The sequence below is a fragment of the Chaetodon trifascialis genome, chromosome 15 (assembly GCF_039877785.1).
Source record: "Chaetodon trifascialis isolate fChaTrf1 chromosome 15, fChaTrf1.hap1, whole genome shotgun sequence".
In the NCBI taxonomy this organism is placed as follows: Eukaryota; Metazoa; Chordata; class Actinopteri; order Chaetodontiformes; family Chaetodontidae; genus Chaetodon; species Chaetodon trifascialis.
In genome coordinates this window covers 9,466,418-9,488,321 of record NC_092070.1, presented here as the reverse complement: position 1 = coordinate 9,488,321, position 21,904 = coordinate 9,466,418, and the positions used below count along the sequence as shown (strand labels likewise).

The 21,904-nt window shown below is 41.7% G+C and overlaps 1 protein-coding gene across 1 annotated transcript; it reads right to left on the bottom strand.

Annotated features, from left to right (window-relative positions):
* Positions 1 to 1,153: 1,153 nt before the first annotated feature.
* On the bottom strand, positions 1,154 to 20,556 carry card11 (caspase recruitment domain family, member 11). The gene is made up of 25 exons (XM_070981048.1): positions 20,308 to 20,556; positions 14,748 to 14,947; positions 14,449 to 14,586; positions 13,955 to 14,131; positions 12,030 to 12,178; positions 11,661 to 11,840; positions 10,761 to 10,907; positions 10,198 to 10,323; positions 9,869 to 10,063; positions 9,551 to 9,706; positions 8,812 to 8,881; positions 8,518 to 8,702; positions 8,252 to 8,358; positions 8,071 to 8,111; positions 7,834 to 7,957; positions 7,510 to 7,711; positions 7,076 to 7,202; positions 6,744 to 6,987; positions 6,090 to 6,174; positions 5,654 to 5,749; positions 5,012 to 5,129; positions 4,262 to 4,444; positions 3,515 to 3,636; positions 2,133 to 2,248; positions 1,154 to 1,536 (listed from the first exon to the last, which is right to left on the bottom strand). The coding sequence occupies exons 2-25, from the start codon at positions 14,935 to 14,937 to the stop codon at positions 1,332 to 1,334; spliced, it is 3,483 nt and encodes a 1,160-aa protein (XP_070837149.1). The 5' UTR covers positions 14,938 to 14,947; positions 20,308 to 20,556; the 3' UTR covers positions 1,154 to 1,331.
* Positions 20,557 to 21,904: the final 1,348 nt, after the last annotated feature.

Genomic DNA, 21,904 nt, shown 5'->3' with positions numbered 1-21,904 from the left:
AAGGAATTTAATGAAAGACGTTTAGTGGATTTTTTAGTGAAACGGAAATCATCACTATGCTGACATGTATGATTCCAGTGAATAATTTCCAGTCAGAAACATGCTGTCTTCACTCCATCACATGGAGCAGCAACAATCACCTGAAGCTCAACATCAGCAGAACCAGTGAGCTTGTGGTGCTTGAACATTGTAAAACATGGACGTTTCACACACATCTTCAACCTGGCAGCACAGAAGATCTAAACAAGAGTCACCAATTCAGTATCTGACCAAATGTGAAATATGGTCACAATCTGCATTCTGTTCCTGAGTTATGTTGTTGAACAATGGCCAGAAAAGTGCTTTTGCTGAACATTATGATGTCGGAGAAGCTGACCTTTGACCTTTTGGATATAAAATGTCCTCACTTGACCTCATCATTTTATCCTATGAGACGTTTGTGTGAAATTCTGTCATAATTAGTGTATGAATTCCTGAATTATGGCCAAAAATGTGTTCTCTGAGGTCAGACTAATCTTTGACCACCAGAAATCAATCAGTGGACTTTTGCATTCCTCAGATATCACATACACAAGGATGGGACACAATGACTCCAGCCGCAGCTGTCAGTGGTGCAGAGGCATAATAAAAGACATCCAGTCATCAAATCACACGACTGAACTTGCTGCCTTTTAAAACAGAGACTTAGACCCACCAACAACTCAACTAAATTAAGTTAATGCATAAAGATCCTTGGACCCTAACCTGAAGTTCAGCAGCCCCACAACGGGACGTGAGATGCACATCTATGAAGAAAAAATGAAATAATGATAATAATAACTCTGCTGCACAAAACAATGTTTAATCTTCCTTCTTGTAAAATACTTTACAATTGTTCCTCTTCAAGGCCTCTTAAAACAACTCTAACAAAAGAATGTGAGAAAAGAAAATCGTATTTTGCAGAAGGAAGTGAATATGATTTGATTTTAGTCTTTACAGTGTGAAAATCCGACGTCAGCCACTAGAGGGCAGTATAATCAAAGTTAAGCGGGAGCAGACACTTGTAGTCCTGCACTTTGAGCACCTTCCCTTTAAACACCAAACTTTTAAATTAAAAAAGACATTTTAATTGTTTCCGTCTGTTTATTTCTCTGACTCAAAGGAAAGGCACACATTTAAAAAATATATTATAATGCATTTATTTCAAGTCCGTAACAGTGTGCATATGAACATTTTTGACTGTGAGCATGAATATAATAATATGTATAAAAGCGTGATGTACAAGATGTGTTTTGTGGTGTTCAGCTACACATGTTTATTTTCATGTACGGTTGTGGTGTGTATCTGTGTGTCTATAGGAGGTCCTGCTCCACCCAGACCACCTTCTTCTGCTCCTCCAGTATCCGGTCTTTGATGACCCTGATGAGGTCGTCCGTCCCTGTCCAGGCGTCGGGCTCCAGGCTGGCGTAGAGGCAGGGAATGCCTTCCAGCTCCTTCTCTTTTGCCCGACACAACTTCAAAAACTCCTCCTCCGACTCCATACGTAGAGGCAACTTCCTGTGTGGACAGGAAACAGGAAGGAAGCAGCACTGCGGTGGTGAGTGCGGTATTATTTGGAACCCAGTATCTCTGGTAAGATCCTGTAGACACTTTGCAACAGTGGTTTGTGTTCTTTGTTGTAATTCTCAGAAAGATTACACTAACAGTAATAAAGGATTTGTTTATTTAAAGGCACAATCCACCAGAAAACCCATCAAGCATCAGATTTTATTGACACCCACCAGCAATTATAGCAATCGTACACTGAGAAACAGAAGTTTGTGTCTCCACTGCAGCCACAGAATGTATTTTATTTTGAGTTCACACCTTTGTAGTCAAGGAAAAGCTTTCCCTATCACTGATTCAAGTTCACAGCTATTCTCTGCACGCTGCTGAATTTCATTGTGCATTAATCTTCACATGTCAGTACTAAGTATAAGGGAGTCAGACAGTGGAACTGTCCTGTGGCTGGTTCAACCTCATCTCCAGCTTCAGTTAAAAATGTAATGCCAGGACTGATGTCGGTTTGCATTTGGAAAAGGTTTGTGGTTTGCAGATGTGGGTAAGAGGTAGTGGGTAAACGCTTGAGAGGGAGTGAGGTTCGTTAGGCCTACCGTAACTTCTTGATATTTTTGTCACAGATTTTGATGAAGATGATAATCGGGTAGATTTCTCTCCGCAGAAGGTCTTTGACGCAGCTCAGCTCAGCCTCCAGCAGGCAGTGTCTGCCCTGGTGACGGGTGGAAAATGTCGGTTTTACAAACAAATACAGATCTGCACTATAATGCAGACGTGCATACATGATTGCACACACCTCGCGTAACAATGAAAAATATGTTTCCAGAGGGCATTTTTCTTGGTTGGATGAAAGGAACAGAAGTAAACAAATCATAACTTCTTGTTTGCTCTGCTGGACAAAGATGAACTAGAATTGAAGTAATGCATGATTTAACAACAACTACAAAAAAGGGTGACACACAACTAGAATTACTGCCTCTTGGCTGTTTGCCTCCACCAACCAGTCAAGCTGCAGTTTGCATGCTGCGTGTAGATGCTTCACACACATCTTCAAGCGGACAGCACAGAAGATCTAAGCAATCAGCACAGTCTGAAGGTGGATGCCCAAGATTAGTCACCAATTCAGTATCTGAGCAAAGGTGAAATATGGTCTCAATCTGCCTTCTGTTCCTGAGTTATGGTGCTGAATAATGGCCAGAAAAGTGTTTTTGCTGAATATTATGATGTCACAGTGCACCTTTGACCTCTAGGATATAAAATGTCATCACTTCATCATCACATCATTTTATCTTAGGAGACATTTGTGTGGCATTTTTGCCATAATTTTGTCCTTTCATCACCAACATCTATTCAGTTCATGCCTTACTCCGAATGAACGTTTCTGCTAAATTTGAAGAAATTCCCACAAGGCCTTCCTGAGATGTCTTGTTGCCAAGAATAGGACAGACGGACAGCCTGAAAACATAATGCTTCTGGTCACTGCTGTCACACAGAGGCATAAAAACTTCACAAATGAAAAAAAGGAATAGTTTGACAGTTTAGGAAATGAGCCAAATGGCTTCTTGCAGAGAGTTAATTGAGTAAACTGATACCACTCTCAGTCTGTACAGTAAATATGAAGCTACAGCCAGCAGCTAGTTAGCCTACCTTAGCACAAAGACTGGAAACAGGGAATCAGCTAGCCTGGCTGTGTCCAATGTCCACCTACCAGCACCTCGTCAAGTAAAACCTACCTTTGGACAAAGCAAGGCCAGCAGTTTCCCCTGTTTCCAGCCTTTATGCTAAGCTAACAGGCTGCTGGCTACATATGTGCCACACAGACGTGTGGATGAGCGGTGTTTCAAGCTGTTTCATTATGTGCAAGCACTTCAGGACATTTTTCTTACAGGCACAAACATATAAGCAGATAAATGCAGGTGAGCACACACACACGCACACACACACACGCACACATACACACTCGTCAATGATAGCATACCTTAGCAGCGACAGCCTCTATGTTTTCTCGTGTGATGCATTCAAATGTGGCATGTTTCTCTTTGTAGTGAATGAAGGGCTCCACATTCTGTTTCAGGTGAAACTCCTCTTTGGACAGGGTGTCTGAGCAATAGAAAACATAACAGAGCAACAGTATAGAGAGAATGTGTAAACTGATAATAGAAATATACTGCGCCCTATCAACACAGCACATTGAATACAGAGGGAACAGAAAGTTTTGAGGTTTTGGCCCTGGGGAATCTCCACGTAACATCGCACAGTCTCTGGTCTTGCCAGATGTTCAACTCTGTACACCAGCAACCTGTCTGACCCCCCTGGCCTGAGAGCAGTTGGTTTGTCGTGGGAGAGTTCATTGTCTGTGGGCTTGCGGGCCTGTACTTTTTCACAGAACAGGAAGTCAATTGATTGAGGTGCTATATCTAAAATATGCCTAAATAGAGATCTAAACTCTTCTGTGTCATCAGCATCCTCCTCCAAATTATCAACTAGGCCATCTTCCATTCTGCTCTCTCGCCCTCTCAGGTTACACTCCTTAACATTTACACCACAGTGCAGCACAATACCTGACCTGAATCCTACTAGCAGCTTCCTTCCTTCTCCCCCCTCAGCTCCTTATTTCCCCTGTGTTTGATTCACAAAAGGTGTACACACTGGGAATATGCCAAGGAGGTGGAAATAGTCCTTTAAATGACATGTTTTGCAATGACCTTACTTATTCCTGTCGTACCTGGCTTGCAGATATTAAATTCCATGGCTGCCCCCATGTTGAGTATCTTCTGGATAATGGTTTTGGCTAGTGCAGCAGGAGTGAATAGGACTGGTCTTCTCCTCTGGGTCCGCTGAGGGGTGACATTACTGTAGGGAATCAGGTTCAAACTCCTGCTCAGATCACTGTCTGGGTCAGCAGCATCTGTTTGCAACCAAGACAGCACACAAACCTAACCCATAAACCATTGTACACTTTAAATATAGGAATCATATTTACAGAAAAATCACTTTATGGATCATATATAATTAGAATAAACAGTATAATTCCTGTTCAATTATTATCTGTTTGCCCATTCAAAGTCTGAAAATTCTGCCCATCTTTCAACCTTTTCAGCTTCTCTTTAACTGTTTCATATTCATTCCTATTTTCTCTTAGAAAGTTAATTAGAACTTTAAATTAGCCTCCATCCTTTGTGCAACGCTGTGTTCCAAACAGCTGTTTTTCACAGTTTTTAGCTGCTCCTGTCCCAACTTGTTTGAAACGTGTCGCAGCATCAAATTCAGAATAAGCAGATATTTCTAAAAATCAATGAAGCATTTTCACGTCTACGTAAATGTACACTTCTAACTTCAATAACTGCTCACACTTCAACTGAAACATTTCCATATTAACCGTTAATTCAACTAGTTTCAAGAGTGAATTTTTAGCAGCCATGTTTCCTCTGGTCATTCATGCAGTTTTGCTCCCCCCGTGTCACTTTGCACTCACCCTCTGGTCTGAGCATCTCTAAACCTTGTCTGGGTAGTGTTGTGCTGCCTGAGTTGATGATCCTCACACGCTCACTGCTGTTCATTCGCTTGTACTTGATGTCCACCCGGCTGACAAACTTCAAAACAAGACACAAAAAAGTCTTATTTAAGGCATCTTAGCTACCCCGCTTTGTTCAGTCACGCTGCACATTCATTTTAAGTAACCAGCTGCCTAACAGCACCGAGGCTGTGAGATTATCTTTATATTATCAATAATTCCAACTGGGAAAACATTTGGCTTGAAATTCCTCTATTATTCATTACTCTCACGCACACACTACTCACTGCATCATACATCGTAAAGTGAGCTGCTCAGGCGACCTACTGATGAGTGTGTTTTAGCAGGGTTTTAGCAGAAATGCATGGTTTTGTTTGAAATACACTGAGCATACAGGACAACACCTGAGTTATGGAATAAGAGGCCATGGTGTGGAAGCAAATGATTGTTAAACACATACTTTTTAACCAAAGTGAAGTATTCCTTCACAGTGATGTTTCAGTGTGTTCACCACAGGTCACCTGCAGCATCAGTGCACCTTTCGCTCGCTGAAGAGGTTGATACCTTGATCTGCAACAGGAGGTTTTGTATGCACTTGGTTACCTGTAGTATCTGAGTGAGGAAGATGCTGGCTCTAGACAGGCGTGGACTGGCTTTAGGATCAGGAGAGGGGCTGGCTTCTTCCGGCTGCAAATTGCTCTACACGGGCACACACACAGCATGTATATCAAACACACTGACAGACAGTTAACCAAGATTTGGTTTTCTGAAGCAATGCAGAATTCTGACAAGTGAAAAATATATCATCATACAATTATTTTAAATCACAAAGCTTGAAAAAAAAAAAACTTTATGAGAGTTTCTTTTTTATTTATTTTATTTTATCTATCTTGTTTTGTTTCTGTTTTTTGTTTTTGCTTAATATCTGTGGAGAGGAAGTTTTGCTTTAGTCAGATGTGCATTTTTTTTTGTATTAATGAGCAATATTCAAATATATGTATATACATTTTTTAAGAAAATAGTTCAGGAAGTTTCTTACCCGGCTGTTGCGGTGACTTTCATTCTCTTCTTTCCCCCCTCGACACAACAACTTCTGAATCTTCACCAGCAGCAGCTGCTTGGCCCTGCATTCACACACACGCAAGACTTCATAAAATTCTCAAACACATGAGTTTGACACAGTTACAGAAGTAAACACAACAGGTATCATCATTTAAGAGACTGCCCTAATATCAAGCTGCTTTCTGTGTGTTCCTTTGTTCTTGGTGATAATAACAGATCGTAAGGCTCGGGTGTGAAAATGTACTGAGATCTGACTCTGTGTGTGTGTGTGTGTGTGTGTGTGTGTGTGTGTGTGTGTGTGTGTGTGTGTGTGTGTGGCTGGATGTTGCTGCTGCATTGGGGAGAGTAGTGAAACTTTGCATCCTGAAAGCAGATGTAGACCCCTCAAGACCCCTGCTAAGCTTTGCATGGTTGCTCAACTGTTGCATCACTTTTGCATCATGCTCAGGATCCTGCGGTACTAGAGCAGAACAGATGCTTAGTACTCAACTACATCCAGTATTTAAATGGTCTTTGACACCATGCTGGGCTTCTAATGGGTGCAGCTTTCATATCCTAAACACCAAAAAGGTTTTTTGCAGCTCTCAATCTCAGTTTCAGTGCTTTTAGATTTAGAAGAACTTCTCTGTACCGTGAGTTGCTGGGTATGGTGCCACGCTCGGCCTGGTCGGAGCCGGTGTAGGGGTCGACACGAGCGCACTGCCACTCACAGTGGCCCTTATGCCTGGTGTCCAGCACGTGCACCACCTCATCACAGCACACACTCAGAGTGCAGTTGTCTGACTGGCCGGAGATGTTGAGATTGACCCGTATGTAGAAGGAGTCGCCAGAAGTCAGCGTGCCATCTTTCAGGTCCCTCTGAAGACGACGGAAGGCTGGAGCACACGCAAACACATCTCAGCTTCCATATGCAGTCCATGTGTATCACACAGACACATATATACACTTGGATATAACACTTACAGTCATAGTTGGCTCGATAGTGCAACCTGACTGGTCCAGAGCAGTGCTGCAGCGTCCAGTGGGCTTCTTCCTGAGTACTGGTATCCAGTGGAATGCTTTGGTTTTCCCCACGTATGCATCCCTCCAGCTGCTCAGCCAATCACAACACAGGACAGGTGAATGGCAGAGAAAAGCAGTCTTTATTTGGTGTTTTATGTCAAATTTTTGGCACTGTTTCATATGAATCCCTCAGTTATGGATAATGGTCATTGGACAGGGCTCTTGATCTTCAGATGTATTTATTTTTCTGCATATATAGCACTTTCTTACTGTTTGTATTCTATTTCTACAGCTGATGATTTTGATTGGGCAAAAATGCACCTCACTGATCTTTCATTCATCTTACAGCCTGTGTGAATCTGGAAGTGAACCCATACAGGAAGCAAACTACATACCAACAGGAGGTGGTGGCCCTCTCGTAACCCCACCATCTCAGCGGTGGAGTCCTGCTGGACGGATGAGATGAATATCCCGCTTTCATTGCCGCCAACCAGAGTGATGTCCTTCAGCAGGTTGTCGCCCGGCAACGACAGTTCCTGCACCGGCTTCAGGGAAGAGCTGATCCTTGAGAAGGAGGACAGAGACGGACGGAATGGCCTGCACACAGACATGCATACACAAATTCACACAAAACACGTCGGACAGCGGGAGGGGTTTGTAAGGAAGCTTCGAGTTCACTGATTACTGTGAGTGTGAGCGCATGAGGGTCTGTACTGTACCTCTCCAGAGAGAGTTTTCTGAAGATGTTGTTGACCTGCTCCAGGTCGTAAGTGTCCATCCCTTCTGACTGATGGGATGAGGAAGATGAGTGGACGGAAGGTGGCCCACCCTGTACTTCATCCTCTATGGAATGAGCAGATCGAGAGATTGTTAAGGAGATTCAGAAAAAATTGTTGAAGATAAACACAGTCAAAAAACATTATTAGTTTTGGACAATGTGTAAACATATACTTTACCAAACTCCGTTTCCATGTTGTCACTATCAAAGTCCGAGAGGCTAAAAGAGGCCAAAAAGATTATTAGATTATTTTGAAGTAGTTCATAACAGGAAATTAAATACAAACTCAAATTGATGAAAAGGATTAAACAATGTGGCACCTAGCCACCTTTATCTGTCTGTCATATTTATGGTCATACCTGCGGGGGTAGAAGTCATGTTCCTTCTCTCTCTCTCTGCGGTAAAGTGAGGCTTTCTCCGGTGGCTCGGGGAGCGTGGACAGGATGCTGTAATTACGGATACGCAGCTGGAGATTTGAACAGAGAACAAAGCAGAAGTTCATATTAGAGACTCAAGTTTGTCAAGTCATCAGTGTATTAGAGCTTGGGAATCTATTCTGCTTCTATGGAAATAACACATCAGTTGGGATTGGACTAAGGCAATGTTTTACAAAAGCAAAGCTCACCATATTTGACCTGTTGGACTGTTCTCCTATAGTGAAGGGCGGGTATGTGGAGTAGGAGGAGGAGAGCGGGGGAGCTGAGGAGGCTGGATATATGGGGGACATCGGGATGCTGGGGGAGGGAGGGAGTGAGTGGCTGGTGGTTTGCGAGTTTGGCATCTGGATGTCCAGACAGTCTCCTCCGTTGACTGAAAGAGCAAAAAGTCGGACACAAATGTGGATGAACTTACACAAAGGAAATGTCATTGTTATGGCAGAATATACTGTATGAATGAGCTGTATGTGACCATGTGATACCTGCAGGTTGAGTGGCCTCTGGGTTGATGTGGAGGTCTTTGGGTATGCAGACTGGAGACTTCACTCTGTTCTAAAATACACAACGTAAAAGTCTTTTATAGTTACGGTTAGAAATAATTCACTTAGAGAACTTTTTCAGCATTTTATCTTATCTTCAGACATCCCTTTCGAACAGATAACTGAAGCTGTTAAATCCTTCTACAGTCTCTCCAAAGCCACCAGACCCCTTTGACAAAAACAGTCATTTTACCTTGCAGGACACGAGCAGCCGGTCTACCGCTGTCTTGATTTGTCAGTTTGTCTGTGAACTGAAACTGTTCCACAGTGTTTTCAGTTTTTGTAAAAGTCTGGTGGCTTGAAGAGAGCAATATAACAACTTCACTTCCCTGTCGGAAAGATCTTTCTAAAGCAGTGAAAATATTCAACATTTAGCCTACACTTCAACTGACATTGATTATTTTAAGTGGACCTTCTTTTAAGTGGCTAAAATACCCTGTCCACAGCAGTACATTGTTTGGTTTATGCTAGTACTGCTGTAGGGTTCTCCAAACTCAGTGGACGGCATCCAACATCTACTGTAGGTAACACACTGACTACGATAAGTACCTCATACAACCCTGCTTCAAAAAAATCCAAGCTATCCCTTTAAAGTGACAGATAAAAGTAATAATCTTTCACTTTTATTCCTTCTTGTATTCTCAGGAAGGTAAGCAAGTGTGAGTGGTGGACAGTGGCTGACCCCTGCTTTGAGGTTGGGTCTGCGTCTGAGGCGAGGCTCCTCAGATAAGACTTTATCCTCTGGCGACTCATCACTGGACCATTCTGATTGGCCCTGGACTGGTTTGAATTCCTCCACTGGTGAGATGATGGTTGGAGGCAGGTCCTTCGGCAAAGTCTGCAAAACAGGGAGGAAAAAAATAGAAAAATTCAATGAAAACTGGGAAGTTCAGAGACTTTGGGGATACATGCTAGCTAAGATGGCAAGTTACAGAGCTGCAATGTCAGCATTCATCACACACACTAACTGTTTGCACTCATCTACTCTACTGTGTCTAACCTGGTCCAAAACAACGTCCTTGGACAGCCGTCGCAGGCGAGACTCCAAGGTGACCAGCTTAGCTTCTTTTCGTACAATCTCAATATGGAGTTCATCGCTCTTCTCCTCCAGCTCTCTGATCTGTTTGCGATATTTGTCTTTCTCAATGAGACTCTGGGAGAACTGGTGCTGGGCCTCGTCTCTGGCTCGAAATGCCTGGAGCAGTCAAGGAATGTCAGTAAGCAACTTCACAACAACAGCAAAGGACGCTATTCATGAATACACACAAACATGGCCAAAACTGCAAATGGTCATGATGCACAGTGGCGCGTGTGAGTGTGTGCTTTCACCTGGTCCCTCTCCTTCTCCACCTCGTCTAGCTGGATGATGATGGTGTCCATGCGGTTACGATACATCTCACAGTCCTTCTGCAGTGTGGAGCTCTTCAGCTCCAGATCCTCCTTCTCCTCCAGGTACTGCACACACACACACACACACACACACACACACACACACACACACACACACACACGCACACACACACACGCACGCACGCACACACACATGCACGCACGCACACACACACGTGGTGTTTTTTATAGTTTATTCGAAAAAGGCAGATACGGGAAGAGAAACACAGTGGGAGAAAGTATAAAGACCAAGTTACATAGAAAGAGGCCTGAGATGGGGGTTTCTGCACAGGGTGTGTATCACAGATGGTCTCATGGGCATTAAACTCTATGGTCATGGGTTTGTGTTTCTAGGGTGTGTTTTTGTTAACCTTTGTGTGCTCCCATCCCCACTCTGGTTCACATTCACACAGTGCTAAGCATGACCACTTACCTAGCTTCCATGTACCTTATCTCCTCTATGAAACGCACATGCTTGTGCATTTGTGGTGTGTGTATGTTACCTTATCTCGTAGTTCCTCTGCCTGTCTCACTTCTTCATGGAGGTTGTAGAGGCGGTTGACCAAATCCTGTCTGTCTTCTAATGCTTCCTGTCTGTCATGCTCCAAAATGTCAAGGATGGCCTTGTCTGATGCAGGTAGGGGGCCAGGCTGAAGATTAAGAAACACACACATCGTTAGTTATGAACCTTGTAAAACTGGCTGCTGGATCATTTACACTGAACAGCCTTGTAATGAAAAACCCACAAAGAATTATCACCGGCCTCTTCGCTGCCCCTCAGCTCTACAGAGCACTTTGGCATCTCTCAGCTCATAGGGTTAGTTTACTGTTAGCCACATCAACATGCATACAGTTCACTGCACTGCCCTGAAGTGGCAAACCAACAAATATAGGTTTAGGTTGTGGGAGGACTCAAACACAGTTCCAGATCATTATGTATTCGTTGTTATTAGTGCATGTAAAGAATAAATAGCTGCTAGTAGTTTGTTAAAATCATCCTCAGCTTCTGCACTGGACATGCACATTGTGATGTAAAAAAATACAATGTACAACATGTCACTGGAATCTTAGTTGCTGAAATATGTACTGAAAGGTGAATGCCCTTCCATGTATGTAACCTCCAGGGTTGTCTTAGTCAAACACTGTCCTGTAGCCGAGGGTGTCTCGTTACTGGCTCACTCTCTGAGCTCAAATGCTCCTTCAGTAGGCTGTGCAGTTGCACTACTCAAGCTTAGTAGGAGTCAAAGTGGGAAGCTGCTTTTGTCAAGCAGTTCTGCTCTACTGGCTGCAAATCCTTGGGCCATGGCCTATTGGACCACATCTTCTATTGCGTGTGTGTGTGTGTGTGTGTGTGTGTGTGTGTGTGTGTGTGTGTGTGTGTGTGTGTGTCAGGCAGAATGTACCTGTATGATGGACTGTAGGTCCTGTAGTTTGATCTTGAGCATTTCGTTCTCTCTTTCCAGCTCAAAGATCTGCTCTCTCTTTGGCCGATTCTCAATGTCATTCTTCAGCTTGAGACTCTGCCTCCTCTCCATCTTACACTCTTCCTCCACCTTGTTCAGCCTGTGCTTCAGCTGATCAATCTATGCATACAGATAGGACACAGACGGATAATAGATACACTCTCTGATTAATGCCCTCAAATCCCCATTTTTCCTCTAAACTCACCGCTAATGTTTCATCATTAATTAGCATTTCTTACATATTTTTCCAAATTCATAATGCAATGACAGTGTCTATCTGTTCTGATGCATTCACATGTCCATCAGTACCTCTAGCTGCAGGTCTCGGCTCCTCATCACAGCCATGTTCTTCTCCTCACTCAGTGTGGCATACCTCATGGCCAGTTTGTAGTTTTCATCCTTCACTCTCAGCAGCTCATCACTGTAGGTGTTTCTCTCTTCTCTCAACTTACTGTACCCTGGAGAACCATACCATAGTCATGTATACAGCACTGCATGAGTGTGTTGTTTAGTAATCATTGCAAAATGTATAAAAATGTTATGCTTCAAGGTAAATATCGAAAATGGATATATGGAAGCTCAAAGAGTTAAATAAATAAATGTTATGAAATAAATAATCATGTGAATAAATTATGTGAAATACAGTATATACATTAACCCAAAAATATATATTACATAATAATTGTCATTAAAAAACATGCAACTTATTATTTTGAAATGTTATTTCATCATAATCTTCATGATTATAATATTTTTTTTTTGTATATTTTTTAAACTTCAGAACATTTTCATAAATCACTTTTTATTTCATAATGCCATTTCTGATGCTGTCACATGTCCCCTGACTGACTTTAACTAGCAAACTCAACACCTGCTAACACATTAGTTAGCTCCTCTTAGCTACAATAACAACAACAACAATATCTGGGTTTTGTTCTGTAGTTGGAAAAACAAACAAACAAAAAAAAATGGACAAACAATGTCAAGGTAATTCTGAATTAACCAACTAGCTGCTGTAAATTAACACAGGACACAGAACCTCTTCAGCTTTTAAGCTACATGCTAGCTACCTAGCCCCCTAACACCAGTATTAGCAGTGTTAGCTAACTCACATTGGCTTGAGTGACCACAGACAAGACTCTCTGTCTTTTTGCTAACTTTTAAGGCTTTGCGTGGTCAAACACCCAGGTATATTGCTGATCTCCTTCACCCGTATGCCCCAAACAGAGCTCTTAAGTCTGGCCAACTAAAACTACTTGTTGAATCCCAATCCAAATACAAAACCCGTGGTGACCATGCTTTTCAAGTTCTCGCACCGAAGCTGTGGAATTCGCTTCCTCTAACACTGAGATCGGTCGACTCTAGTGAAATTTTTATGAGGCAGCTGAAAACGCTTCTATTCAGACAGGCCTTCGGTTAACCAGTACCTGCTCTATTCTATGTTATTTATTGTTTTTTGCTGTTCTGTTCTTAGCTGTTACTCCCCTGTCTTATCAGTATTATTACTTCTATTCTTACTGACATCATTTCTGTTTTTATCCTTCAGCTTTCATTGCTGTAAAGCACTTTGTGATTTTTATCTGTGAAAGGTGCTATATAAATAAATTTTACTTACTTACTTTTTGATCATCACATTGGCTATTTTAGATTATTCTAACACAGAGAAAAACATTTGGCATGAATAGCTGAATTAAATGAATACAGTAATTTAGAAAAGGAACCAGGTCATAATGAAATATTGAGACATGCAAGTTAAAGGTTTCAGGAGGGGTAGATGTGGTTTTGGGGTAGGAGAATTCTGCAAATTCACTCTGACCAGGAAATATTAATAGAGTCGTCATGCTGACTGTATCTTAATACATTGAGTGTACACCTAAATGCTGTCAGAGAGACATGAGCTGATCCGGCCAGAACAGTATGCTCAAATTATTTTTACCATTTATTTAACTGTGAATGTGCCTTGGTGTACCAGATGCTGGTTTCCATGACACAGGACATGATAACGAATACCACGGCGTCCTAGTTTCATGAATAAATGGTAGACAATATGATTGGCAACTTGGCCTTAATAAACCCAACTGTGGTGCACCGAGCAGGTTAAACCAAGCATGTGTGGTGGGGTGGCACTTTCAAAACATGGTGGAAGGTTTTTCATTTGGATTTGAAGCTCAGTCGTTTTAGCCTGCATGTCATGATCGGAAAATAATGGTTCAAATGATAACATGTATTTTTACTCTGTTGGAAGGCCTGTAGCTCCTGATTGGCCAGCCGTAGCTTCTTCTGCTCGTCCTCCAAGGTGCAGTTCTTCTTGCTGAGCTCAACATGCTGCAGGGTCTTGACTTTCGACTGCTGCTGCAGCTTCATCACTTCGTTCATGAGGAACTGGGTCAGACCCTCGTGACCCTCCTCCACTGCATTGAGGAAACAGACAGGATACCATAGAGCATAGAGTATAATATACTGCATGCTATTTACAATACATCATCCGTACAGAGCGTAACAGGACTGCACTGCCAGCTGATTTAGATGAATCTTGAATTCTTGCCTTAACCAGCAAGAAGATCTATGAAAAGTGCTGGAGGGTAGTCTGCGTCACTGACATGACTGTTCCTCCCTGAACTGAGCTACAAAACCAGCTATACAACTGCAGTTAAATGTGTATGTGTGAAAGCTGTACGTGTCCATGCATATATGTGCATGTGTTTGCAACCAAAGGTGTGAGTCTCACCTACGATGGTGGAAAAGCGTCGTGTGGGGTCTTTGCCTGTGACCAGCTTGTACAGGTCAGGGTAGTAAAACTCTAGACTCTCCAGAAACGCCACATACCCCCGCTCTCCTTTAGTGTGGACGATGTCAAGTAAACGGCCTGGCAGAGGAGTGATTAACATACTTTAACGTCAACACACAAAAGCAATAAAATCACCTGCTTTCACTGGGTACAATCTCAGGTTAAGTCAAATTCATTGGTTTACAACTAATGTGTTAACATGGCTGACACATAAAACTACCACGCATCCCTCTACCTACTTGTGCGGTTTGCTTTGGAAACCAGCAGCATGGAGTTGAGGATCTCGTCCTCGTCCTGTTCGTCCAGGACTTTGCACTGGCGGAGGTAGGGCGTGAGCTTTGACGGGGAGATGGTGCAACACAGTTCGTAACGTTTGCACTCCACCTTCTCCCACAGCGTCTCCATATCGTCGGGTTTCTTCTGTTCCATCTCTTACACCCTGGAAAGATATAGAACCAACAGTGGCTATTGGTCATGCAATGTCATTTTGCATCATCACAGCAGAATCGAAGAGATGCTCCCTGCAAGGGTGATGAGAACTAAATTTGTTTGTTTGTCTGTCTATGACTATAACAAGACCCTTACTCAGAACGGAGAACAGGCTGCATTACATTGAAGTGGTTGTCCTCTGACTGATTTCTCTGGTGTAATATTCAACCATTGCCACAAAATGGTAAGTTCACAGAGAGTTGGAACAAAGACGTCATTTCTTTTGGGCTCTGGGGAACCATCTATATAGAAGGAGACGTAATAAACCAACATGCACTGTAGCCACATGTCATGGACAGACAGTACGCTGTAAATTTACTCAGGTCTGCAAGTATTCAAACTAATAAATCCATGGTGTTTACACCTCAAGTCCAAAAACAAAACAGTGTTATAGGTGATTCATTGCATGCATGAATCCATAAAATGAGTCACATAGTGATGAACAAAAACACAAAGTGACAAATAGAGTCACTATGAACACTGCGATCGTTGATGGCCAAACTTAGTAACTTGGTGGATGTATTTTGGGCAGTATCAATTCAATTCAATTCAATTCAATTCAATTCAATTCAATTCAATTCAATTCAATTCAATTCAATTCAGTATGTCTTTATTCGTCCCGCGAGGGGAAATTCCAATTTCACAGCAGCATCAATAAAGTGAATAGAATGTTAAAAGACAACAAGTGCATGCAAGTTAACACAGCAAGTATATACAAAAGGATGGGATAGAAAGAGAAATGTCATCCTAAAAATATTGTAAATAGTATTTACAGACTGTTATGTATTGGAAAATAATATTTACAGGCTGTTATGTACCGACAGACTTTTATGTACCGAACAGATTATAGCACACTAGGTTTTGTTTACAACTCTTATGATGATACATATCCATAAATGTGTGCAAAGCAGCCTTGAGAGGCTTCATGAAGTACAGCAGGACAGGGTGAGATGTCGTTCATTTGGGTCCCACACATTCTCCGCTTCATCCGTTTCCCTTACAAACATAACAAACTTCAACCAACTGACATTTTTCCATTTGCCTCCTTTTTTCAGACTTTTCTACAGACAGATTTCTACTCTCTTTATCTTCCTCTTACTCCCACTTGATTTTCTCTCTCAATCATTTCACATGCGCACACACACACACACACACACACACACACACACACACACACACACACACACACACACACACACACACACACACACACACACACACACTGTCCATGCATCTCTGGGATTTGCATGCTGTCTGGCTAGTGGGTGCCATCCTACAATCCTGCTTTGTGACTTGCAATCTGCAGCTAGGCAAATCAAGCCTATCTGATGGCATTACTCATGTAAACACACACTTTTGCATACAACTGTCACCTGCACCGAGCATGTGACATTTTGAGTTTGTCCCCTCATGCTGCAGACTAATACACACACACACAAACACACACACACACACACACACACTCACACACACACACACACACACACACACACACATTGGTTAAATATTATGCGAAGGATGCATCTGCAACATTACATTACTTTGATCGTCAGCATGACTTTCTCTGTACTGTATCAAAAACAGTCAGTGAACAAAATCAATGATAAGCTACTTTTCAAATGCAGCCTGAGGCAGACAGAAACATCACATCATGTCAACACTTGAAGCACTTGTATCTACAGTGTGTATATATTGCCACAGTCGCAGCAGATGATGAAACCACAAGCACTCACACCAATACACACCCATGCACTCATGCAGAAGTACACAGTGCATGCAGACACACGTTGAACGCACACGCACACACACACACACACACACACACACACACACACACACACACACACAGACTCCTTCATAACCACATACATGTTTCCTCTTCTCTCTTCTCTTATTTTGGAGTTCATTACCGAGAAAGCTCATCCTTGCTTCCTCCTTTTCACCCCAGATGTGAGTAGTAGCTCTCTTCCTGTGTACTGTTTTAGTCCTCCCAGTCGGCCGCTTTTGTTTATAGTAATGTGGTCAGAGGAGCTGACTGGTTTTTTTAGAGCAGTCTATATGTGTTCGTGTCCTCGCACTAAACCTTGCATTTTCCCTTTTTTTCAGCAACTGCAGACTTAAAAGAGGCAGACACACACATGCAGCTACATACTGTCTTGCAGCACTCTGTTTCCCACACCATGCTCTGCCTTTATGTCTGATACATCTAAGTCACATGGTTACTGATGATTAGCACTCTGCAGACATATTAGGTTATCCTGATATTTGCAAATGTAAAATCATACTCTGAACTTTTGTATTTCCATTTTGGAGAAGACAAAACAAAGATTTTCAGGTTAGTATTTATGTTCAACGTGAAATATTCAGCGCTTTGGACCACAATCAACAAGACTGCATTTCACATACTGTGTGAGCGCAGTAGGATTACATTTAAATTGGGCTAACGCCAATTCTGTTTCTAAAGAAAACATGTGCCACTTAGAAAAGAAGCTGGGGGTGAAATATTTTTTCACATTTATACATTTTTTCAGACACTGAAATGATTTAATTTTGCATCACATCGCAGAGTAAACACATTACATTTCCTTCATTTCCTTTGAATATCATTGGGTGTCAGTTTTTCTGTTTTCATGCAGTCTAAAGTGTCGACACGCAGGTGTCAGGCATCAAACTCAGTATAAGGAAAGTGAAATGGTACGTGTGCTGGAAAGTGGGCTGAAAATAGTGATTGCATAACACATTGACGAAACATGGCAGTACTAGCTTCATTGAAATTTTCTATTGCGTGTATCCGTTTGTTGAGACCACACTCTGGAAATGAGAAGACACTGATGAATCCTACAAAGGTTTTCAATTTGGGCTCATACACAAGTCATGACTTAGCAGCATCATTTATTTAGCAAACGCCTACATTTTTTACTACAAAGACATTTTTGCAGGGTTGCGAACTATTTTACACTCACATGGATTTCTCACATTTTGGAAAAGAAGACCATCAAAGGCAGAGTTTATGTACTCTGGTACATAAACAGACTTGTTGTCTTGGTGCCTTGCATCCAGCATCTGCATCAATAGCTGACATTAGTGTTCATATAATCTATCCTCTTTCACATGTCCTTCACATACACCACAATCACTACACATCATTATTTACATTCCATTTAATTACTTTTACACTGAATTTGTCTGTTTTCACAGTTTAATACAACTATTTATCCTTACAACAAGTCAATTCCATCTGTATTGTTGGTTCAGTGTTTTCTAGAGGAGGCAGGTTTGCTACCTTCTGTTAGTGATGGGCGAGCATCCATTTTTGCTCATGGTTTGGTGGAAATGGAAACTGATTTCCACTGATTTTCCATTATGCTGATATTCTTTCTGGACCTTATCTAAATGTCTCCTCGTCCAGCTGTCACATCTGTTCATTCAAACCCAGCAAACTTTGTGTCGTTTGATGTAATTCTGATTTCTCTATTATGACAGCTCTGTTCATATGATATCAATGTTGATTTAACACAGCATGATGCATGAAGTCCTTTTACCATGCGAGCGTCATTGTGACCCAGATTTATCACCCAACCAACCACAATTAAATTCTGCAGAAAGTAGAGAACTGTTCCACAGAGTAAGTGAATTTAGGTTATACTGCAGTTCAATCTAATATCAGGTAGTGTACCACTTCATGATGCACCAGTTCACGTACAACACATTCATATTTTGACAGGGAGCACAGATGGTTGGAAAGAGGCACGAAAGAGGCTATTTATGTCAAAGCTGAGAAACCATCCCTCACAGAGGAGCAGTTCTATGATACCATTTATCCCCCACCTACAATGCTGTCCTTTCAGCCCTTCCCAGGAGGTTTGACATTCACAGCTGGCCTCGTGTGAAAATTCCGACAACTGCTGTTGACACTTGACCTCAGGTGACTCCAGCGACTCTGCTACACAGCCAGGAGCGACCCGAGTGGCATAAATGTCCTTGATAATGACCCCACAGAGGTAAAATGCCTGACACTCCCCACAAGCTAGTTAGAAGATAATAAACCTCTTAGATAAGAAGCAAAATTCACTGAACTTGTAGAATATATTTACATTACGTGTCTGCACGTTTCTTAGCAAATACAGTGAACGATCATGTTTTTCAGGGTGTGAATAATGGTTGTAAAGCTTCACACAAATTCACTTAATTCAAGCCAATTTAACTACAGTCCGTCCATGAGACAAGGCTGAATGAATGCATGTGTCCAGGCACCTTGTTAGTGTACTGGACTGGGATTGGCTGACCAGCTAGCTGATAGGCAGATATGATTATTTCAGGTGTACAAACCATCATAAAGGCTCCATTGTCCAGCAGAGTAGCTGAAGCTTATAAGATACTTGATACGTGGGCTCTGTCCATGGAGCGAGAGGGAAGAGAGACAGAGAGTACAGACATCCAGCTATTCTAAAGACTGACATGTGTCCTTTGAATGATTTGCATAATTTTGAAAAATCTGCTTATTTTTACTATTATACACAAAAGCAGGCTGAATATAAGTTTTTCTGTTTAAATCAGGACAATTTTTAGAAGTTCCACTGGCCCCCAACTGAATTATACCGTCCTCTGGAGCGATTTCTGCTTTATGATATTACAGAAAAGTTAACGCACATTGGCTGTGAGGTGGACGTTTTCTGAAACATACGGCAAAACAGTCACACCACAACATATTTCAGCAAAGCATTCACATTTAAGAGGCTGAGCTCGGTGCATTGTGATAAATAAGCAGAAGGCCATCCCATCAGTGTGACTGCACTATGCATGACCTCTTAGATCTCTGTCTACCTGATACTCCCTCACTGGATCTCACTGTCTTCTGCACCTGGTGCTGGAATCCCAAACACTTTGATAATGCCAGATAATGGCTCCATGGTGACAGAGGTTCAGCTCTTGCATTACCAAACCAATAACTGTCTTTATTTGCAGGCCAAGAAAATGTCAGAGAATCAAAAATTCGAGTGCAAAACTGACTCACATCCTAATCACCAGTTTTGATCTGGATGCCCAGTTAATATCAATCAAAGAGACAAACGTGCAGTTATAATAGCTCTTCTGAAAGTTAGGTGCTGTATTCTTTCATCGTGACAAAGATGACGCACGGTCGTGACAGGCTGTCACTGCTGCCGTATGAGGTGTCATGTCACGTCTCGGCTCGACTTTCCATTCAACTGACTCACGTTTACAAAGATGATCGACGTTTCTAACAGAATTTCTGGCTGCATCAACACATGAGTGGACAGCAGGGACACGATAAAAAGTTATTAGACCTACCTGAACTGCGGAGGATTAGTAGTCCAAAGAGTGGAAGGGAAATTACACCTGTCCAAGGTGTGGTAGCCTTGTTTGCTTTTGTTTTCTTGTTTTTCTGAAATCAAGAAACCGGTTGTTGTACCATAAATCCCAGAGGCTCAGGTTGTCTCCATTTATCCAAGAGAGAGAGAGACTTTTAAAGGAAGTGAGGAGCGCATGGGAGCTGTGGCCCCGACGCACCGACTGAGCTGACGATAGAAAGAGAGAACCAGAGAGAGAAAGACAGACAGAGAGAGACAGAAACAGAGAAGACTGAGTGAGAGAGAGATAAAGAGAGAGAGAGAGAGAGAGAGAGAGAGAGAGAGAGAGAGAGAGAGAGAGAGAGAGAGAGAGAGAGAGAGAGAGAGCGGGGGCGGTGTGAACTGATGGAAACAAGTTGACTGCAGAGAGGTGAGGAAGAGCTCAAGCCCGCAGCCTCTGTGATCTTTCTCACTTGGTGTGCTGTCAGCCGACATACTGTCATAATGGTCGTATGAAGGAGCCAAAGATATTTACAGTACTCATCCAGACGTGTTGTGACCTGCTGCAAGTTTAGAATTGGTCAGGAAGTGTTTTTATTGCCTGTTCCCTCATTAGATTTTTATTTGTATTATTATTGTGTCTCACTGCGCTCCATCACTTGCATGATATCAACAGGTAATTGTTTTCTTGGAATATGGAAACACTAAGGTACAATTACTACACTTCAGTATTTCCATTCTATGCTACTTCCACTCCGAGAGGCTGTATATCCGTGGGAAATATTATATTTTTACTCCACTTATCTGACAGCTACTGACAGTTTAAGAGTTTACATGCAAAACATATGATGGTCTTTTACAATATGATGCACTTTTAGAGATCAAACAAACCAACAGAATATATAAAAAGTTCGAATCTAATAATAACAGTAGTAAAACGCTGCTTACACATGAATGCAAAGGAAATAATCCAATAATATATATAACAGTATAACACTCTATTTTTCTAATACTAACAGTATTTTTCTGAATTATAAGTACTATCATTATATTACTTTAAGTGCATTTTGCAGTTAATACGTAACCTACTTTTATTAGAAGTGGATGAAGAAGAAGTAAGGCAGGACTTCTAAATATAAGTAAATGAGTATTTTTAATATTGTAATATTGATAAGTAAGTGTACTTCCAACACCTCTGACACCGACATTGCAGTTTTTGCATAATTAGTACTTTTACTTTTAATATTTGTAATCCGTTTTGTTTACAATGTTTATGTTTATGTTTGAATGAATTGTTCAAGTATAATTTAGGCCTTGAATACATTGCCTGTTTCTGCAGTCTGGTGAGGTAAATGATAGACAAAGTAAAGTAACCAGCTGTAAAATACTGCTAAAAATACAGTTTTCTGGTACTTTTTGTCCTCATGAACAAAATGCAGCCTGGGGGATGATTTGCAATACAGCAAAATTACATGCCAGCATTTAGCTACATTGTTAGATGATGCAACAGAAGAAAGTTACGTTACAATGTGAAACAGAAATAAAGTCACTTAAAGGAAGTTGTCTGAAAGCGATGTAAGATTTCCGTTGCAGCAAAA

Coding starts and splice junctions, on each gene's coding strand:
- card11 (XM_070981048.1), bottom strand. CDS start 14,937: ATGGAACAGAAGAAACCCGACGATATGGAGACGCTGTGGGAGAAGGTG. Junction 14,587..14,747: donor TTCCAAAGCAAACCGCACAA/GTAGGTAGAGGG, acceptor CTCCTCTGCCAG/GCCGTTTACTTGACATCGTC. Junction 3,637..4,261: donor ATTTAATATCTGCAAGCCAG/GTACGACAGGAA, acceptor TCTATTGCTCAG/ACACCCTGTCCAAAGAGGAG.